Source organism: Haliaeetus leucocephalus, unplaced genomic scaffold, assembly GCF_000737465.1.
Source record: "Haliaeetus leucocephalus isolate CR32 unplaced genomic scaffold, Haliaeetus_leucocephalus-4.0 Scaffold168, whole genome shotgun sequence".
Classification (NCBI taxonomy): domain Eukaryota; kingdom Metazoa; phylum Chordata; class Aves; order Accipitriformes; family Accipitridae; genus Haliaeetus; species Haliaeetus leucocephalus.
The window spans coordinates 701548-721845 of record NW_010972604.1 but is presented as its reverse complement, the minus strand read 5'-3'; the positions used below and the strand labels follow the sequence as shown (position 1 = coordinate 721845).

At 40.0% G+C, this 20298-nt stretch overlaps 1 protein-coding gene across 1 annotated transcript in view; it reads right to left on the bottom strand.

Annotated features, from left to right (window-relative positions):
• Positions 1-5860: 5860 nt before the first annotated feature.
• The window catches only part of VSTM4 (V-set and transmembrane domain containing 4), a 38249-nt gene continuing 23811 nt past the window's right edge, over positions 5861-20298 (bottom strand). Inside the window, exons 6-8 of the mRNA XM_010563474.1 lie at positions 18867-18979; positions 17950-18011; positions 5861-5986 (exon numbers count right to left, since the gene is read on the bottom strand). Of these exons, the coding sequence (XP_010561776.1) occupies positions 5861-5986; positions 17950-18011; positions 18867-18979 (301 nt within the window). The remainder of the gene's footprint in view (positions 5987-17949; positions 18012-18866; positions 18980-20298) is intronic.

Here is a 20298-nt window from a genome sequence, read left to right as displayed (position 1 = left end):
GCAGAGTGCCATTGCAAAGCAGGACCATTTAAGGCGTAGAGGTGCCATGTAGAATAATGATGGCTGGCTGTCAATCTTGTTGATCCTCTCTGATCTGAGCACCTAGGCCAGGATTCTCCACTTACTTGTGTCCCACAGGACTAGTGCAGGGGAATGAGATTTGTAAAGCTGCTTAACTGGCTGCCTGAAAAATCCCTTCACAGATGGTGCTGAGCAGTTTTCCTTCTAGTTTCTGTGCTCAGCAGGCAGAATCAGAGGTGGAGGAAGTGGTGTAGCACCACTGAGCAGCATCCAGTGATGCCTTGTTTGCTTTTATGGTAAGGGAAGGACACGCGTCACGTTACCATGTTTGAAAGTGATAACTGTTGCACATCCCCATGTCTTTTTTGCCCTGTATGTTTTACGTGATGCCTTGGTTCTGTGCTGTACTTCCCCCCTGGTGTCAGAGAGAACTGTTAGTAGTCAGAGAAGTTCCTGCACGCCTCCTCTTTCCTGAGGATAATCCAAAAGATCAAGAGCTAATTTCTCAAAGATAGATGTGGGGCTGTGGGTAGCTATGTACTGTAGCTGCTGTCAGCTGTGCCCAAGACCATGCCAGTCCAGAACAGGAAGGCAAAAGCCCTCAAAGGTGATCTTGTCTTGTGCAGCTCTGTGCACAGAGCCCTAATGCACTGTTGCATTCTCATTCACTTCCTTATGGTAAAATATTGCTGCAGACAAGATAGATAGGACTTTAACATGGTTTAACAACTCAAATTAAATCCAAGAGGGAAAGTTTTTAGTTTGACTCAACAGCTTGCATTCAAGAGGGGCACAGGGAACAGGCATGCAGGAAGCTAAGAAGTCCCTTTGCCCAAAGTTTTTCCCTAGCCAGGACCAGAACCCAAGTGAGCTTGCCTGGGGACCCTGTGCACAGGACCTCCTACTTCCCTGGTGTGAGATGCAGGAGAGTCCCAGGTCCTGCACAGCAGGGAGAAATGCAGTTGCAGCGACTAGCTGTGTTATGTACTAAAATGAAAACCTGAGCAAGTCTCAGCTGGAGGCTCGAAAAGGACTGCCAGAACGTTTCTGACTGGGGTAGTCAAAGACTGAAAAGCCTCTCATGGGGTTTGCATACAACCCAGCAATGCTGGTGAGGAACAGGAGAGACTTAACACAATATGGTGCCAAGACGGGTAGGACCCTTACCCTACCTATTGCTATACAGTCAGTAGAGCACTCTGCTTCAGCATTTAGCCTCTGAGTAGAAATGCTGGAATATGGAACTGCTGTGAAGTTTGCTGAAAGCGCTGGGGTGGTCAGGGAGAGGGGTTGTTTGAGATCCACGTGTTGGAGCTATGTTGTGTTTTGTGCAGGTGTTTCAGCAGGTGTTTTCCCATGTGGGCTGTGCTCAGAATGGGATCTGGGAAGCCAGCTCAGAATCCAAATCTAACCATTCCCTGAATTTCCAGGGCTGTTTTCTCTGGAATAATTTGTTAATCTTTTCCACAGAAGCAGTGTTGGGAATCATTTGTTCTTTACAAGACGAAAGCCTGACAGAATTGAGGTTGTCAATTCTCTTTTCAACTTTCCTTTCAATAGTCTTCAAATATGGAGAAGCCTGTTAGGAGGAAAGGGAGATGTTCTGGATGTCTACTGGGGAAAAGGCAAGAAGATATAGCCTATATGCTAGGAAGCATTTTGAATGATTAGGGCTGTGGAAATGGATGGTGAGAAGAGTATAGAACCTTATCATTGCACGTTTCTAAGAAGAGGTTAGACCAACCTCTACCAGGTTAAGTCAGGCTGAGTTGGTCCAACATGGAGATCAAGTAATAGACTAGCTGACATCTCAAAATATGTTCTATCTCCATTTTCTCTTTTTTTTCCGAGAGGAATAACACAAACTTAGAGTATTTTATTGACACGCAGTTTTTCAATCTACCCTGCCTCGCAACCAAGGTAGTAAAATGGAGTCAAACTAGGTGATGGAATAAAGTACACCAAATGAGTATATTTCAGATTAGTGCAGGAAACTCAGAAGAGCAACTGTTATGCAGCGGAATTTAGGAATTTTATGTTTTACCCTGGCAAGTTAGACCGAATCCAAAAAGGGTCTTTGCTCCTTGATGTCAGTCACCAGCGGTGTTTTGGAGAAGCCCTCAAAAAGCAGAATTTGACCTACAAATCAAACATCAAATGAGACCACATCTGGTCTGAGTCCTGCTATGCTAGCAGAATCTGGCCAAACCCTGGCTAAGTACAAAAGTTTATTGAACTTCTTAATGAAAAGAACCCCACAATTATGTTACAGTTTTTCTAAAACAAATAATTTACTTGTAATTACAGAGATAATGACATTCTGACCACACCTACCAATTAGAAAGTTGTAATAAAGAGTAATAAAACACCTTTTCCTTGGGCTGCAGAATCAATCCCCACACAGCCCGCAACACTAATATGATTTACTCCTATTTGCTGATGGAGGATTCTAGTAATAAAATTTAATGTGGAGGAACAAGGTGCATTTAACCAAAGCTGTAAACATCTCTAATTCTATTTAAAGCTATAGGATGCAGTACATTAACATTTAACAATCTGATACTAAATTGGCATGAAGCTAATAAAGCTGTATTTGTCAAAATTTCAGCACTAGCCCATGTTTTACCAATGACAACAGAAGGAGTAACCAAAATAGTATGACTCAGCAGACTCCAACTGCTGCTTAATAAGGTATTAAGAGTCTTCATGGGAGCTCCTGTCATAAAAGAACAGTGAACCACGTTCAGCTCTGTTGTTTTGCTGAAGCCAGATGGAGTTAGGCCAGACATTAATTCGGCCTTGCCGTTCCTGTTAGAAGGAGCTAAATCCAATTTATTCTGCATTTCTCCCACCAAAGCACATCATACTCTGTGAAATTTTCTTCTCTGTAGTCTTTAAAGTGAGTATACTTAAAGATGTACAATTAATTGCAAGGTAAAGGATGATGTTTTTCTTTCTCCAATGATATGATCTGACATTATTAAATCTGGGTGGACGCTGCATAACAAAAGGCATAGGAAATGTCTACTCAAGAAGATGGGTGTTCTCCTAAGTAGTATTTCTGGCCTCCTTTCGCTCAGCTGGTCTGTTGCCTTTCAGGGTTCTGCTGTCATCTGAAGTCAGTCACAAATGGAAAAAAAAATTAAAATCATGGAACTTCTGCAGAATGAAAAATTCAATTGCCACCTATTGGGATTGTCTAAATGCTGAGTATGAGATAAACATATATCCTCAAATTGTTCTCTAGCAAGCAATAAATCCTACACAGACTGAGAGAACTTATTGCACCAAAGAAGGTAATTTATTTAGCTCAATTAACTATTATTTTGGGGAATTAGATATCAAATATAAACAAGAATATATAGAATATTAATACACAAAGAATGGTATTCATTAAAATACTGGGCATAAACATACAGTAGACGATTTTTCTGAACAATGGGCACAATGGCCAGTTGTATGTAAAAGGAATGTTTATATACATCAAACTTTAGAAAGTTTTCACAACTAAGTGGTCAACTCATTAATGTGTTAGGGTTTTATTTTTAATTCCAAAGGAATCACTAATAAGTTCTATTTATATATACTAAATATAGTATATATACTATACTTTTCTGAGGCCTTCCTTACACCTGTCTGCATAAGCGATGTCCTCTCTGAATAGTCAGTTGAACTCTGGCTGTTCCAAAATTGATCCCTGAATGTTTGATCACTCTTTAGCACCAATTTCTTTTTGGTCAATGAGTTGATTGCTGTTGTCATTGAAAGTCCATCACCCAATCAGAGGACAAGGAAAGATACCATACCCTTTTGGTGTGTGATTAAACTCCTGGGATAATGAAAACGTGAAACAAACATTTTCTTGACAGCTCACAAATGCAAACATTAAAAATGCAAATAATTACTAGCAAACCTCTTGATAAAAGCTAGCTTTAGTTTGGAAAGAACTGTTTTGATGAGGGACTAGAGTTGGAATTTGTACTGTACATAATGGCCAAGCTTTTCTTAAATTCTCTTTTTTATACAAGAGATTTTTATCTAACATGGAAGCAGGTGACTGTATTTTACATTTACACATCCTGGCTATACAGTAACAGATTATGTATGCTGCCTAATTTCTATCCCTGTTCAAAAAAAGTTAAAAAGCAGTTTATACAGACTCGCTTATTCTGGTAAAACCCTCCAAAAGGCAGCGATGTGTTCTATCCCTTTGTTGTGTGTCCCCATTCCTGCGTTGTAAGTCCTGCCCAACTCTTCTGTGCTCCCATGCGGTAACAGGAGTAAGAGCATGAGTATTCCTGCAATGGTTCCCAGCTGTGCTCTGAGCCCCGGTGAGAAGTTGCTGTATCACTAAAAAGGCCTGACCTGTAAAGGAGGAAGCAACTTGGATCACCTTGGTGAGGATTTCAAAACCCAAGGCCTGGGAGTGCTACTCCAAAATCCACACTGGATACTGCTGAATGAGTGGCCTGTCAAGCGGCTCCCTCCCAGACCTGGAGAGGACCTGGCACACAACAAATATCAGATCTCCATGGCCTGATGGTGAGCTAAAGAGCCCATGCTTTTATGTGTCCATTAACTCTATGGTTACTCGAGGGCTAAAGCTTCTCAAGGGCTGAAAGGTGTTGGGTACCCAACTCACCCTGAGCTTTGGTGGAATTTGGGCATTGTAGATTTCAAAGCTTGAAAACATCAGTCTAGCTATCCTTCATGACTGAAATGCCTAGGATGCCACAGAATACCCCATTTTCCAGGAATGTGTATCAAAGGAAAGGGAAGAATTCCTTCTCAGTTATCAAGAGGTGAAGAAAGAGGAAGAGTATTTTGTGCTCTCACATTAGGCTCATTTCCCTATCTCCTGAGCCCTGGTCTTTCCAAAGAAATAACTCCAACGCAAGTGAGCAGGGTGTTAATGGAGTCTGCTCCATACTAAAGGAGAAGCTGTGTGATTTTTCCTCTAACTCAGCAGCTCAGTAATGTAGGCCACAGGAGGAAACTGTTGCAGGTTTGGAAACACCAATCTAAATCAAGGCCAAAAGCAGTGTCCTGGTTCTGCCAAAGTCTTTTACTTACTATCAAGTTTTTCCTACTCCCAATCAGAATTTTAAAAAGGTCAAATCCTGGAAAGTGCTCCCAAGCTACAAATATTCTTCCTTAAATTATTGGGGTTTAACTATGAATGTTTCTTTTGGATTATTTTGAAATGTTTGTTTTCAAGCACTTAAGAAGCACTTTACTAAAAGTAACATAAGTTTTTAAAGACAATGTCATTTAAAAGGGAATTTGAAAATATAGAAACCAAACCTTTTTATAACTATTTCTGGAGGGAAACAAAAGAAAAAGTAGTTTTAGCTTTTCCTTTGCTGTGAAAAAAAGTCTCAGCTTTACTGAGCTAATATTTTTCTGATGGAAACAACAGCATTCAATTGACAAATTTCCTGGTCAGTGGTCTTTGTCTTCAGAAGCAGGCTGATGTGCATAGATCCTGCTACTAGTCCTTCTGAGGCTTGCTAAAATGTTGATGTTTGCAGCTGGACTTGTCACATTAGTATCAAAGAAGGAATAATGTTTGGTATTGAAAATGCCCCAGGTGGAACTTCAGTCCATTTAAAACAGGGGGGCTGAACACTATGAAGGGTGTCTCTCGGATGTCACTTGTAGACCAGCTGCTTTTTCTATGATTACTTTCAACTACATTTTGTTTAAAAGTCTCATAGAGAAATAGAAGTGCGTGAATGGAAATAAAAAAATAAGGACATTTGTATGATTTTTATAAATAAACAGCACAGCAAGAATTAAATAGAACACAGGCAAAGGCCATTTATACAGGCATGAACTATTACAGCTTGTTCTCCTCAAAGAGTATCTGTGCATAGACTGTCGTACTGGGAATGCCTTTGGCTTCCTGAATCGGCTTCATAAGTTCAAGTTCAGCGTATGTTAAATTCTCCTCTGCGATTTTTGGCTAGGAAACAGAACCAAGAAATTACAGTTATAATGTTGTTACCACTGAATATAAATATTCTATAGAATGGGCTATATTTCTTCTCTCACACATGCTAATTCTACTATGCTGTTAATCAGCACTAGATTTAGTTGATAGAAGATGAAATTAATATTAATAATAAGAAACAGGAAATAGTAGGATTTTCAGGTTAATTTCCAATTTCTCTTCGTTTCTCAAACACTGAACATTTTAATTGGACAATTCAAATACTGCAAATTTGAAAGATGTGTGTTAGCAAAATGTTCAGCCTCTTTAATCCTAAATTTCCCAGTTTAATTTTAGTTATTGCAGATTACACAATTTGAAATATATATGCCAGATTTGCTTCCTAGCTGTACACATTGGACCAGTTACATCTCTAATCACAGCCACTCACAGTATCTCTCAATATGTTTCTTAACAGAACCAAAAACCATGTTAAAAGTATGCAGAAGGCAGCAAAAATGGACAGAATTGAGTTACTGTCATTCCAATGTGATTTCACCACTTTTGCCGTGCTATAGATGAGTTCAGAGTTTAGAACAAAGGCCATACCACCAAAGCTGTCTGATGTATTACAGTGGTTGAGTTTTAGACTTAAATCTATAAAACTTAGCTAAGAGAGATGTTATCAAGACAATTTACTGAACAAATTTCACGTGCGTAACAGGATAGCTTCCTACTGCTATTGGGGACTTCATCCAGACTCAGAGTGGTGGCTTAGAAGAGGAAAGTCTTGTCTTGTGTTCCTTTGTGTGTGTTGGCTCATCAGCTGGGAGTGGGTTATTCATAACAAATTCAGCTCAGAAAATGTAGCAACAAATAAAAGAGTTGCTGTGGAATTGTATGTGGGGCCCTAGTACTTAAAATAGATTTCAGTTCATCTGTAGAAGATTAAAGTCTGTGCTTCCTGAAGAAGGGTGAAGTGCTAAGGCCCTGTGAAAGTGAAGAACTGGAGAATTTGTTCTTTTATCTTTTCAGGTACTGTGTTCTACCTGAATATAACTGGTGTCCTCAAGTTTAAGCCTAAAAAGGACAATTAAAACAAACAAAAAAACATTTCAGCCATGCAAATTTTTGCAGTCACAAGTCTATACCTCATAGAAAAGGTAGCATCTCTAAGACCAAGAAAGGCTTTGCCAGTTGTAAACTGAAAACTGACTCAAAGTTCATAAACCAAGATTTTCCATGCAGTATTTAAATGTTATAATGAAGAAATTGACAATATTTTCCAATGCCAAGAGTTTCCTTTATGTTTTATTTACTGCTATTTATTTCTTTCTGATTTAACATAAATGATTCCTGTTTCCTTGAAATGTGTTTGAATAAATATTATATTGTCTTCTGGCTAAAAAGATAAACATCTAATATCCTCTGAAATCAGTCCCCGTGCTCCCTCGCTTCCTGTCTTTTGCACTGCTCTGGAATCCTCTCATTTTGCCTTGACAGTTGCTCATTGTTTCCCCTTGGGTGGATCAGTTTACACTTTTCCAGCATTAATTTAATCTTATTTCTTCTCTGCAGATCCAATCCTGAAATACTTTGTGCAGCTGCTGTTGCAAGTGGTGTCGTTGAAGTCAGTTGATCTGTGTGTGTGAGTAAAGGCCATTTGCAGGCTGTCTGCAGGTCTGTAATCTTTGCGTTCGATTATTCACATAGTCTTTCCTCCTCCCCTTGCATGGGTAGTCCTATTTGATCTCAGCTTCTAGTCCTCATTCACTATCAAATGCGCCACTGTTGACTACACAGAAAATTTCCTGCTTTCATTGAATTCTCTTGTGTAATGATGTAAAAGGATGTCCTGTGGATCCCAGCCTGATCTTGTATGTAACAGAATTAGAATCACACATTTCTTTTCTTTGTTTGTGTATCAGGACTGAACTGAACCACAGTGTTTAAAGACATCTGTCCTATCCTGGCTTTGGTGGCTTAAAGGGTTAGAAAATACTCTCGGTCAACTACTTTGATGATTATCAATTATTACATTCCCCTCTTCCTTCTAGCCAGAGAGTATTAGCCTCAGTTTCTAGATGCTTAAGTTGTTTTTGCCTTTTATGGTATGTTAAAGATTCCTTTTGAGATCTCAAAACTATATGTGCCCACCTATTCAATAGTTAGTACAGAGGCTAAATACAGGAGTTGAGGCTGGAAATCACAATAACATCAGCAAATGTTGAAGATTTTCTTCTCAGTGTAATGATAGCTTATCTAGTCCCTATTTGAAGGTATTGGGAGTTTTGCTGACAACTTCAGTGGGTGTCACCTCAGACCCTCAATGCAGAATGATATAGTGCATGTGAAAAGCCTCCTAAAAATGAATCTGATAAAACTTTCAAACAAGCTGTTAGTCACTGCCAGAGTAAAACTCTACATCTCCTAAGACTGACCTGGTACATCTTTTGAAGTAGAAATATTTTCATTGTTCTGTAGAAATCAGTTGCTCAGAGCAAGCTAAATCTGTATATGCTTTCCCCTTTGCTGTTTAATTGTATTTCATGTTATGTTTCCATTTAGAAAATGCCGCATGTCCTAAAATAGCCACCCCAACGCCCAGCTCATGTAAATTTTAGAACTAAGATTTATGAAATCATATTGTCCAGGTGTTCTATTATATTATCTCAAAATTGCATTGTTTTCCAGTGTAGATTATCTCTTTATTCTTACTTTATTCTATTATGTTTGGATATGAAAAATAACACTAGATTCCCCAAAACAAGTCATTGGGCAGTAGTGGCTGATGTGTTGCTTTCATACATTTTTATGATGTTCCTATAGTAAACATAATTTAATAAAGCCAAAACACACTAAATAAATAATTGCATCTAGAAAAGCAATAAAACCAAATAAAATTAGTACTTTCATAAGTGGAAAAGGTACTTCAATTACTGCTACAAGCAACAGCACACCATAAAATGTGTAGAATAATTTCCCTTATGCATATTTCTAGTATGTAATAATTTGATTGAAAATATGAGGAAACACACAGGAGGTTCAAAATTGTGAAGGGTATACAGTTTTCAGCAAAGGATGCGTAATAACAGTGCATGGAAGCCAACACTACTTTAAAGTACCTATGGTAGCCAGGGTTTTATTCCATATACTCTTCTGTACTTCATTTATCAGCCACATGTTTAATTTAATTTTGCTGGTTTGTTTGTCCAAAACCATTTTTTTTTGAACAGGCAGGGAAAGAAAACTAATTCTCTGATTTCATATCTCATTTGGATTGGATAGCGTTTTGGCAGTGTAAACCTGGAATCCTGCCACCACCTCCTTTTTGGAACAATAATGTGACTTTAATAACTGATGTTAGACGTGGGACTGATACTAGGGCAGAAGAGGAAGAGACAGTGAATGACTGGCCATTCACCTCTATCTTTCCATCCTGGCTCTTCACTTAGGAGGTCATTGGGATTTCTATGGCTACAACACCCTTTCCTGAAAAATTCCATCATTGTTCTAAAATAACATTGAAATGATTTCTTCAAATAGAATTCTATTCCAATGTGACATTTCTAGATACAGTCTTTATCTTGTATCTCTGTTTTCTCATCTTGGGATCACACACTTTGCACAAATACAAATTAGGAAGAGTCATCATTTTCCAGTGTATCTTCTGGCAAATGCAAAATGACCCCTCTTCCAGATTTCTTCCAGTTTAATTTTAGTTTATTCCAGTCACATGGGCAATTATTCGAATGAGTTCACTTATAGGAACATTTTTCTTAATAAACAATCTGCAAAGTCTATCATGTGAGTATTTAAAGGAAACTAAAGTATGTGTATACATAGTTTTGTTTTTATTGAGTTTGTCCAGTATATAAACATGTTAGAAATTACCTAGAAGGGTTGGATTTTTTAATGAAAATTACTCTGATTTTTATGTCATGATTACCAGGAATAAATTTAACTTGTCTGGAAAAAAGAACTGATGTCAACTTGCACTTACAGATTACTGCAATCTCATTGTTCCATGACCACACCAGTTATCATGAAGATGACAAAATGAATGTGAATTTCTAATTTAAAAAAAAAAAAATTCCCCTGGTTCTAGTTTACCATCAAAAATAAGCAGAAAAGGGCTCAATTCCCAGTTCACTTCAATCTTATATATTTTAGTGACTATTGCTGCAGACATTTGCCTTGGAATTCAGTGTCTATATGATCACATGTGATGTTTTTGTTTGGGATATGATGCAGAAGGATTTTAACACGGACCAGGGCAAGAAAACTGTTTATAGACCAAACTGAATTTTCACCTCTAAGTTCTCTGGATTTAACAAGCATATGTCCCAAGTTCCAGTCAGAGCTTCACAATATTTTTAGTAATCCTAATTTCCTGCAGCAAGACTTGAAAATAAAACCCCACCCTCACTGGCATGCCCTGTGCTCGTTGGTGAATCTATTAGGTTAGCAAGGATAAAACCTTGCCAAGTATGCATATGTTTGCTGGTTTGATTGCCAATACATGGCAAATTGCCACCTATGGACTGGCCATGCTGTGCTGTTGGGTGCACACTGCGGTGCCAGGGGGATGCTGTAGGAAATGTAAATGGGAAAGGTACAGAATCAAGAGATGGTAGTGAGGTTTTTTTGATCCAGTCTCTAGGAATTGCACTCCTTTCCAGGTTACTCCACAGCACAAAGAAAGCAGCCCTGCCCCAGTGTCATGAAGTAGCTCTTTCTTAGCAAGCACATGCTGGAACTACCATTTTTTCTCTCCCTTTCTCTTGCAAATGCCAAACTCGAATCTTTGGCCTTTTCCCTTTCATATTTGAGAAACATCCTGGTTTGTAGTCACACTCAGTAAAGAGCTCCACAGGAAAAATGCGGATACTGTCCAGATGGCATGGCCCAGGAGCATCCTGTGTCCCCACCTGAGCACACTCAGTCAGAAAGTGTCTAGACAGGACTCTCCAGGCCGACTGGATGGGCTTTGGCCACAGGTACAGATTGTTGCTTCTTTCTGCTTGAATGCCCAGATGGGAGGAAAGTGCATACTGCGTGCAGCCTAAGGAAAAGGGGGTAGCCCATCTTTTCCTCTGGCTATCTTCTTTTCATAAGCATCCTTTTTTTGAAGCTGTCGGAGGGAATGGCATATGTCTGCCAGCTTGGCTATCACCGGAGGGTCAGTTATGGAGGTAAAGGCAAGAGTGTGCTGAAGTGAAGATTCAGTATGTTTGGTGGACAGGCTGCAACCCTCTTGTGTGGGCCACCAGGACGGGGGAGACAGCACATGCTAGCAGTGAGGTTAGGCAGGATTTTGCAAAGTTAATAGTGAGAAAGCTCACTGTACACTGTAACGTCAGAGAGAAAAGGATTAGCCTTCGACAGTCCTTTTTTTTAATATACACTGGAAAATCACTCTCTCTAGAATGTGTGGTCTTGTGCTGAAATCAGTAGCACTCCTCAGGGCCACAGATACACTTTATGCTCAAACCCTATGAACTTTGGTGGGACGGCTCCTTCATTAAGGTAGTAACTTAACTCAGGAGTTAGAAAGAGATCTTTTTTTTTTTTATCTTTAGTGCTTCGAGAGTTTACCAATCTCAGTGTCTTGATTGCAGGCAGAAATCCAGAGATTCCCCTGGAAGGGAGGAACTTCAAAAATTACTTCTGCAGACATTCATGTAAATCTGAAGCTAGATCTGCAAGATGAGTTATCTCCTAGAAATGCAACTGTTGGCCAGTAAGAGTGTTGAAATATCAAGGGAGCTGTTGTCTTCGCAGTGCCAAAGCTGAGAAACAGGACATTGGGAAATATGGAGAGTAGGAAGTATGACTTTTAGTGGCACTATCAGTTAAAAAGGACAGGTTGTTTCCATTAAGATGCCTATTTTTCACTCCCTAGAGTAAAAAATACTTCCCAGACTCCCTGGAAACAATATTTACAACAATTTGTGAAGCCTCTTTCAGCATTGCATCTCAATTTTGCTATTGAATCCCACAGAAGTGATGATAACAAAGTCAGGGACAAAGATGATTTACTAAGTCACATTGAATAATTTTATTTTAAAGAAATAGAATCCCACAAATGTAGGGCAGGTAGTGACTCTAAGGGGTGAGCCATTCCACCTTTCTTCATTAACAGAATTAACTATACCTGGCAGAGGTTTGTCCAGCCTGTTTTAACAGCTTTTGGGGAAGAGCATCATCACCTTTGCTAATGCTTTATTCCTTTTACAGTTGCAGAATTATTCCTAGATTCTAAACCAACATTGCTGGAAATCAGGTTGATTTCTTCTTATCCTTCAAAAAGGCCCAAGGAAGTAATTAAAGGTTTTCAGTTCTCTGGTGACACTTCTACTACTCCAAATGTCTTATCACACAAAAATCACCTGCTGTGGGATTTTGTAAATACACAAGTCTCGGCACAATTCCAGCAAGATATGTTATGTATTTGTACAAACTGTTCCTTCTTGGGAGTAAGGATAGCAACCTGTGATCTGAATGGGAAAGCAGGCATAACTCAGTAGTTATGAGTATGTTGTGTTCTGAGTGTCAACCTGAACGTGTAAATGATATTAATGTTCCTATGGACATCTCACATCTTAAGGAGAGACTTGAAAAGAAAAAAAAAAAAGATTATTCATCTCACAGATAGAGAAATTACGTGGACTGGATAGAAATATTCAAAAATCACAGGGAGTCAAGGAAAAAAATGTTTACAACTCCTTTGTATATCATATGTACAATGTTACTTGAAGTCTGTGGAGATCAATAATACCTTAAGAAATTGGGAATTTAAATCATCACCCATTGTTATATATTGTGGAGGAAACAACTCTTCTAACAGAGGGTGGCATAGCTTTTAATTTAAAATCATCCAGGAGAAAGGAAGACCTGCTTATTCCCAGATCCAGAATCCACAGATTACTGAACAGATGTATTTCACTTCCTTTTTCTTTCTCAAGGAAAGGGCCACTACTACCTACAGGTTAAGAATAACGAGGAATCCCACTAGTTGCACAAAAAAACCTGACTAGCCTACCTTTCCTAGCTAGTTTCATGCATATGCTACTGTCCATATTGCCCAGTTGAAACCAGGACAGGTATAAGACTGGTTTAAATGACATAGTGCTTAATTGTAAGATGAAAAAGAAGACAGGGAAAAAAATCAGTTTGTCCATCAAGTACAATCTTGCAATGTGTAAATTTGCTCCCAGGTTGCAGTGAGGCTGAAGCTGCAGGACAGCAGGCTGGAGCCCAGCTTAGAAGGCACAAATTTCCCAGCAATCAAAAACCAAAAGCAGCTCTTTACATTTCAGAGCTCTGACGTGGTAATCAGACTGCAGACAATTCACTCGCACATCTAGACCCCTCTCCCAAAAGGACTCCAGGATCACTGGTTCTGATATACGGTGGATCTGGTTGGTTTGTTGTACAATGGGAAACGTACTCCTGAAACCTGAAAGTCAAAAGGATTTTTCAGGTGAAGGAAACTTAAGCTTCTGGGCAGCTTTAGGAGCGCCTGTCTTCATTGCTTGATTCAGGAGTATACAACAATGTAGAACACTGAGCTAAATGTGTAATGCTGAAAGCTTGATTTTGCTGACTACATGCGGATGATGAGACCAAGTCACAGCCTTCTCAGCTCCACAGGTGTCAAACCTATGTCAAGTTCCTGCTCAAAACAACACCCTTCTGCTTTGTGGACATGGTAGGAGCAGGGAAGCTGTCCTTTGAATGAATACTTGTAAATTCCAGACTTTCAGACATATTACTCACTACAGAGTAAGCACTTTCAGCACAAGGACTGTCCTGACCTGCACTGGCTGGCACTCAGCACATTGTCAGCGCTTAGCCTATAATGGTATATAAGGATGGGATTTTCAAAGCTGCAGAAGGAAACCTGTGCTTCCCATTTCTGTTACATCTGTTAAACCTGGGAATCCAGATCTCTGAGCTGGCTTTTCAAATCTTAGCATAAAATATGTAAGTGGTGCCTAAAAAAGGCAGGCAGGTAGAATGCGTGCCCAAGATTGTGCTTTCACTCAAAGTTAACAAAATGAATTCCAGAAATTTCCCTTAGTCTTAGATAACCATAAGCCCTTCCTGTTTCTCAGGTAGCTTTTACATTATCATCATCAAAAGAAAAGCTCTGCAATGGTGTGGTGCCAGGTCACCAATGATCCAATCCATGCTGAGATAAGTAATGTTGTCTATGCTGTATGAGCTGAAGGTAGAAGGATGTTTCTCCTAAATAGCTCAGCTATGGTTACTGAAAGCAGTCTGCTTCAGAAGTCACACAGGACCAATATGTATTCTGTGGTGGGGAACAAGAGAAGCCAGATACACTCTGGTAAAGAGGTTATTCAAGACGTTAGTCAGTGTAGGAACAGCAGAAGCCAACTCTTATGTACTGTGTGCTTTACATGTACAATGTGTTTGAAGAACTAAGCCCAAGGGGATCATTTGTAATACAGGATATACCTACTTGATTTCAAAGTGGGATGATTATATGACTTAGCAGAGGCCACATAAGACATCAGCAAAATCAGAAAGGTTCCCTATAGCCTGTCTTATCTGTGCAGGTATTCCTCCCCTTAAAATTTAGTGTGAAAATGATGAAGTCAACAAAAATTTTGCATAAGTAAAGATTGCAGGATTTGGTCTAACCTGAAGTCATGTCCTTCCCATTGGCTCTAGTGAATCACACAGGAGCTCCTAAGCTTGGTGGTGCAAACCTTCATGAAAAGACACTGAAACCTTTTCATTTAGATGATGTTCTATAACTGGCACTCTTGGGCTATGACAACTAATCTCTAGGAAGCAATGAAAGACTTACCAGAAAATTTGGTTGAGGAAGTATAAGATTTATCTCTACGAACTCAAAGGGCTAAGTACTTAAGGCTATAGCAGAACAGTCCTTAGAGAGCAGAATTTGTGGATCCCCAGAATTTTGTTCTTCCTAATGACTCTCTGTACTTCTTGCACGCCATAAAAACCATCCCTTTTTGCATTTCAGCATCTCTATTTCCTTTGATCTGTACACATTTCTCATTGATGCTAATAGAGAATGACACTGATGGGGAATATTTTTGCAACAAGGGGAGCATAGAATTGTTATTCTGGCTAAAGCAAAAGCAATATGACTTAAGCAGAGTTTTTAAAAGGCTTTACTCAAGGCTGTGCAATTGAACACGATATTAGGCTTTCTCTCTCGTTTCTGTTTTTGGGGGGGGTTTGGTTGGGTTTTTTTGTGTTTTGTTTTGTTTTTTTTTAATTTTCATTGAGATTATGTCCATATTTTATCCAGGTTATTGTGTTCTTGTAAAATTATACTGCAACCCACTCCAGCACGTTAACAACAAAAGAAATTCTCTAGCTTATTATAAACATCTTTCAAGAAACCAGAAACACATGTCCTCTGGAAATAATTTTGCTGGTATTTAGGTTATTACAAAAAATTTCCCAAAACACTGGAATTATTTTGTAATGTTCCCTGATACTCTAGTTTGTTTGCTTAGGTTTTCTAGAATATTGTCCTGGTGCCCCGGTGTGGTACCTTCCTTGGATTGCACAGGGAAGCTGCAGAAGAAGTCCAGAAACTCAGCAATTTGAGTCTGTCTTTGAAGTGACGATTACCTAGTAACTATGTTCTATCAGTGAAAAAAGACCTAGTGCAGACACCAGCTGTGCAATAATTACAGTTGGAAAGAAAAAATTATCTTATCCTGCAGAGATTTGGCAGGATGATGATAATACTTTTTTCCCCCAAAGTAGACTGAAGATTTAAAATCCAAGAAATTTTTGAGAATTAAAAAAATGGGGAGGCAAGTTTGCTGAAAAGCAATAAAATGTTTCATTTAGATGAATTTGATATGTCTTTTTCTCTGTAATTATTACAATTTTGTATCTTTGTTGAAACTTCTTTTACTTCAATTAGTCTGATTTCCTCACCAAAAAATCATTTAAAAGCAGAAAAAATGGATTTTTTTTTTTTCTTTTTTCTGAGAACACTAAAACATAGAGGTTTAACCAACTGTGTTGTAAAGGGAGGCAAGAGGAACAGAAATGGGAAACAGCTCTGGGGATTGTCCTGCCTAACTTCTGGATGTGCCTTAAAGACTGACTTGTGTTTAGTTTACTTTGTCCTTTATTGCACTTTATTGCTAGGTGAGTTTGGGTCTGGAAAATCCTTTAGATGGTATTTGTTGGATTACTTTTTGACTTAAAACTAACTCATGTCCACAGATCGTGTGTTTTCTGAAGGCTGTGATGTCTCTCCAGGTGCACTCTGAGGTGAAAAATGAAAGGGAAAAGAGCAACATATGGAAACAGCTGCCAGACTCAAGTCCAACAGCAAGGCATTAAAACCGAGTCTGCTGGCTGCATGTAGCATGTGGCTCCTCAGTCACGCTAGGGAAGACAAAGGTGATTCCATTGTTTGAAAAGGCTTTATTCCTGCCCACCACCAAAGAGTTTGAACCTTGACTGGGGTTGTGTAGCAGGAAGGGAAAAGCCAACAGCTATTTGTGGCCCATATCCTTGGATTTATTCCAGAAAGAAAAAGCATCTGGAAACAGATTTACCTCAAGTTCAGCATGTGTTGATGTGCTTTATTGACCTGCAGGAAGAGTCTGAGTGCTTTAACTACGAGAGCTTTTCCTAGGAGGGCTGAAGACTAACTGATTTCTGATGTAGCTGTGTGTCTGGGCACAGTCATTAATGCAGTGTGTACGCAGCAAAGGGTGGCTGTCATACCCTGATGCCAAGTGCTTTCATCTGTGCCTTTGTCCTCTTAGGATAGCGTTGGCCTGACACAGTTATCTACATGGATGTAAGTTTTTTTTCATGGACTTTTAAAACTCTTGTCTTTTCCTCTACTGAAACCTGACCTGTGTGAGCAGAGCCTGGCCAAGGTGCAATCCCTGCAGGACCAGCAGAGGAGAGGTGAGCTCCATACCCAAGCAGCAATAAAGCCTAAGATTTTTAGCTGAGCTGTTCTGAAGTCACCTCGCATTATGCCCAGGTATCCTGGGTTGTACCCTAACCATGCTTAGAAGGGCAGAGGTTCTTTCCTGACAATTGGTGGGAAGGTTCCCAATTCTAACCCTCATCTGAAAGTGAAGCCATCACAGAGGTGTTTGGGTTATTCACATGGTCTAACTTTAGGCACCCACCTTCACCTAAGTTAGGGAGTTAGTCACTCTGGGCTCTCTCTATTGCCAGAAAAGTGAGAAAGGATCCCCAAAAGGCAATTCAAAGCATCTAGTCTGAACTGGTAGGAGGATCAGGCTCCCACTCTAACTCTTCTCGCTTTCTATTGACTATATAGGGACCCTAGCAGACCACACTGTTTATATAGCCAGCTGAAGTTAGCTGGTATAAAACTCTGTTTCTATTACCCTTGGTACTGTTTTGTTACTAAAGCAGAGAAACATCTTTCCACCTATTTGATTTATCTGGTATGTATCTGTGGGGTTTTTGTTTCAAACAGAAACTCATATCCAACAGAAACTGTCATATGAGGGGGGGGGGTCCCTTAATATGATCTATATACATACATCTTATTCCTCCAATTCAGTTATTCTTGACTTACACCACTGTAGGGCAGAATCAGACTCCCCATTTCTGACTTGAAGTCTCAAAAGCCATGTGACCAGTACAGTTGTGATTCTGTCAGTAACTGGTATTTTTTCCAGAGCACCAGCTGCTAGAAGCATGTGAGAATCAATAGCAGGTTTCATTTAAGAACAGGCTAAATTTGTAGGCACAATGACTGCTAGAAAGCTGGTAAACATGATCCAGTGTAACCTAATGCTCAAAATGAAAAGAGCCAAGATAATTCATCACTTGAAAAAGTATTACTTAAAAAAAGGACTTGTATGATTTTTAAACCAATGTATAGTTTCTGAACCTAGAGTTCTGGTAACAGTACAGCAATTGTATTGGGAGAGGAGAATATGGAGAAAATAATGTCAGAGAAAATTACTTACCAGGATCAATTTTCTTTGAGGTTTCAAGAGCTTGGGCTTAGGAAAATTATTGGCTATTGGAGCTACAGAAATAAATATTAAGGGATCATTTCATATTATCATCATTCACTGTCATTTTTAGTATATGCATTAGCAATTTATAAATTACAGATTAATAGCAGATTAGGAGCAAATACATGTATTTATACCAGAATTTAACTGTATTTCATGTAACGTATTTTACAATGAAACATAGGGTTTATGAATTAGAAAAATTCATAAGATTAAAGAATCTGATATGCAAAACATGCTGTTTGTGTGCAGAAGCCAGAGCAAATGTACTCCTTCAGAACTGATCACTTGTGATTCAACCCACAGTAAACTTTCAGGTCCTTTCCCTCCTCTCTCCCAGTGGCTCAGCACTGGCAGTAGTGCTCAGAAAATAAGCCCAAGAGTTTGTGAGACTGACCCCAGAGGCAATCGCAAATGCTCTTTAAAAGTGAGGTCCCCAAGAGGTTGATCTTTATCTGCTCAGCTAGCTTGACTTCTCAAGTGCACCTGCAATTTTAAGAGTGCAATGTGCTGGCTTCCCTCAGTCTATGCCCAACATGAAATTTCATCCTGCCTAAATTTAATCTTCTCTTTAAGCAGGGTGAATATTGCTACAGAGGTTCCTCTCTCTTCTCTGATTAGTGGGAGCTGAGACCTCTTGCCTGGACTTGGTGACTAGCTTTGCAATAGCCAAAGCTGCAGGGAGGTGAGAGCCTGGTCACAACAGCAGGCACAGGCCATTTCTTCCCCCACCGATGGGAGTGAGCACAGGTCACCTCACAAGCAGAGTCAGTGGCAGAGTGCAGGAGTCCTGACATCCTGCACTCTGTTGTCCCTCCATGGCTGTGCTCAGGATTTGAAATACGTCTGCATCTCTGTTTTCATACCTTTTGCTGGGATGGCTGGTGGCTGCTCCAGTTTCTCTTTCTCTTTCTTTTTCTTTACCTTCTTGGGCTGTAGAGGGGACATGCTTGTCACACTGGTAACTGTCTCCCCAGAGCTGCAAAGCAGAGACCCATATGTGAGGGCAAAATGAAGGCAATGGAGGGAAAGACAGTTTGTCCCAGTGAGTTCATGCAAACACATCACCTTCTACTTGTGAGAGTCCCTGCCCAACAACTTGGATTTTGACCTGGGGATATACTGAAAAGACTCTTACAGGGGTTGAAATGCTCTGGGTCTTGCATTTTTTTCAGCCATAGAGCCTGGCTGAGAAACTCAGAAGTCTGATCTGTCCTGGTGCAGAAAAGGCAAAGTGTCAGTTTAAACAAGACTCATTTCATAGCTTCTATTCCTTAAAGACATGTATGACCCCACTGCTGCACCCAGGATGAGCTTGTACCTGTATGTCCTGGAGGACCAGAGGCACAGACGGGTTAGGTGACTTGAATAAGCTTACACAGAAAGCATATGGCAAAGCAAAATCTTTGCTGCGGTTTCTGGGCTAAGACTGGCTGAGGGGCCAGCAAGCCAGGAGGATGTGCAGCATGTCTTCAGACAGCTCACAAACCCACATTCAAAAAAACTAGCTTTTTAAAAGAGGTCAGTGTGCTCAGTACATATAAAATGGAGAAACCATGCCCCAGTCTCTAAACTTGGGCATTCTCCAGTATATCTGTGCTGAAAAAGCACTAGCAGGTATGAGGGAAGAGTACAGGCTACATTGTAAAGAGACTCCAATCCAAGAAAGCTTCTATGTTTGGACTATTATGGATTAACATCATCTAAGTCTGGGGTTTTTACCCTTAGCATCTCCCAAAGCCTGAGGTTGTAAATCCTGCTTTGAATCATAGAGTGGTTTGGGTTGGAAGGGACCTTAAAGATCATCTAGTTCCAACCCCCCTGCCATGGGCAGGGACACCTTCCGCTAAACCAGGTTGCTCAAAGCCCCATCCAACCTGGCCTTGAACACTTCCAGGGATGGGGCATCCACAATCTCTCTGGGAAACCTGTTCCAGTGCCTCACCACCCTCACAGTGAAGAATTTCTTCCTTACCTCTAATCTAAATCTACTCTCTTTCAGTTTAAAGCCATTATCCCTTGTCCTATCACTACAGGCCCTACTAAAAAGTCCCTCTCCAGCTTTCCTGTAGGCCCTCTTTAGATACTGGAAAGCCACTATAAGTTGTCCCTGGAGCCTTCTCTTCTCCGGGCTGAACAACCCCAACTCTCTCAGCCTTTTTCACAGGAAAGGTGCTCCAGCCCCTTGATCATCTTCATGGCCCTCCTCTGGACTTGCTCCAACAGGTCCACGTCCTTCTTATGTTGGGGGCCCCAGAGCTGAACACAGTACTCCAGGTGGGGTCTCACCAGAGTGGA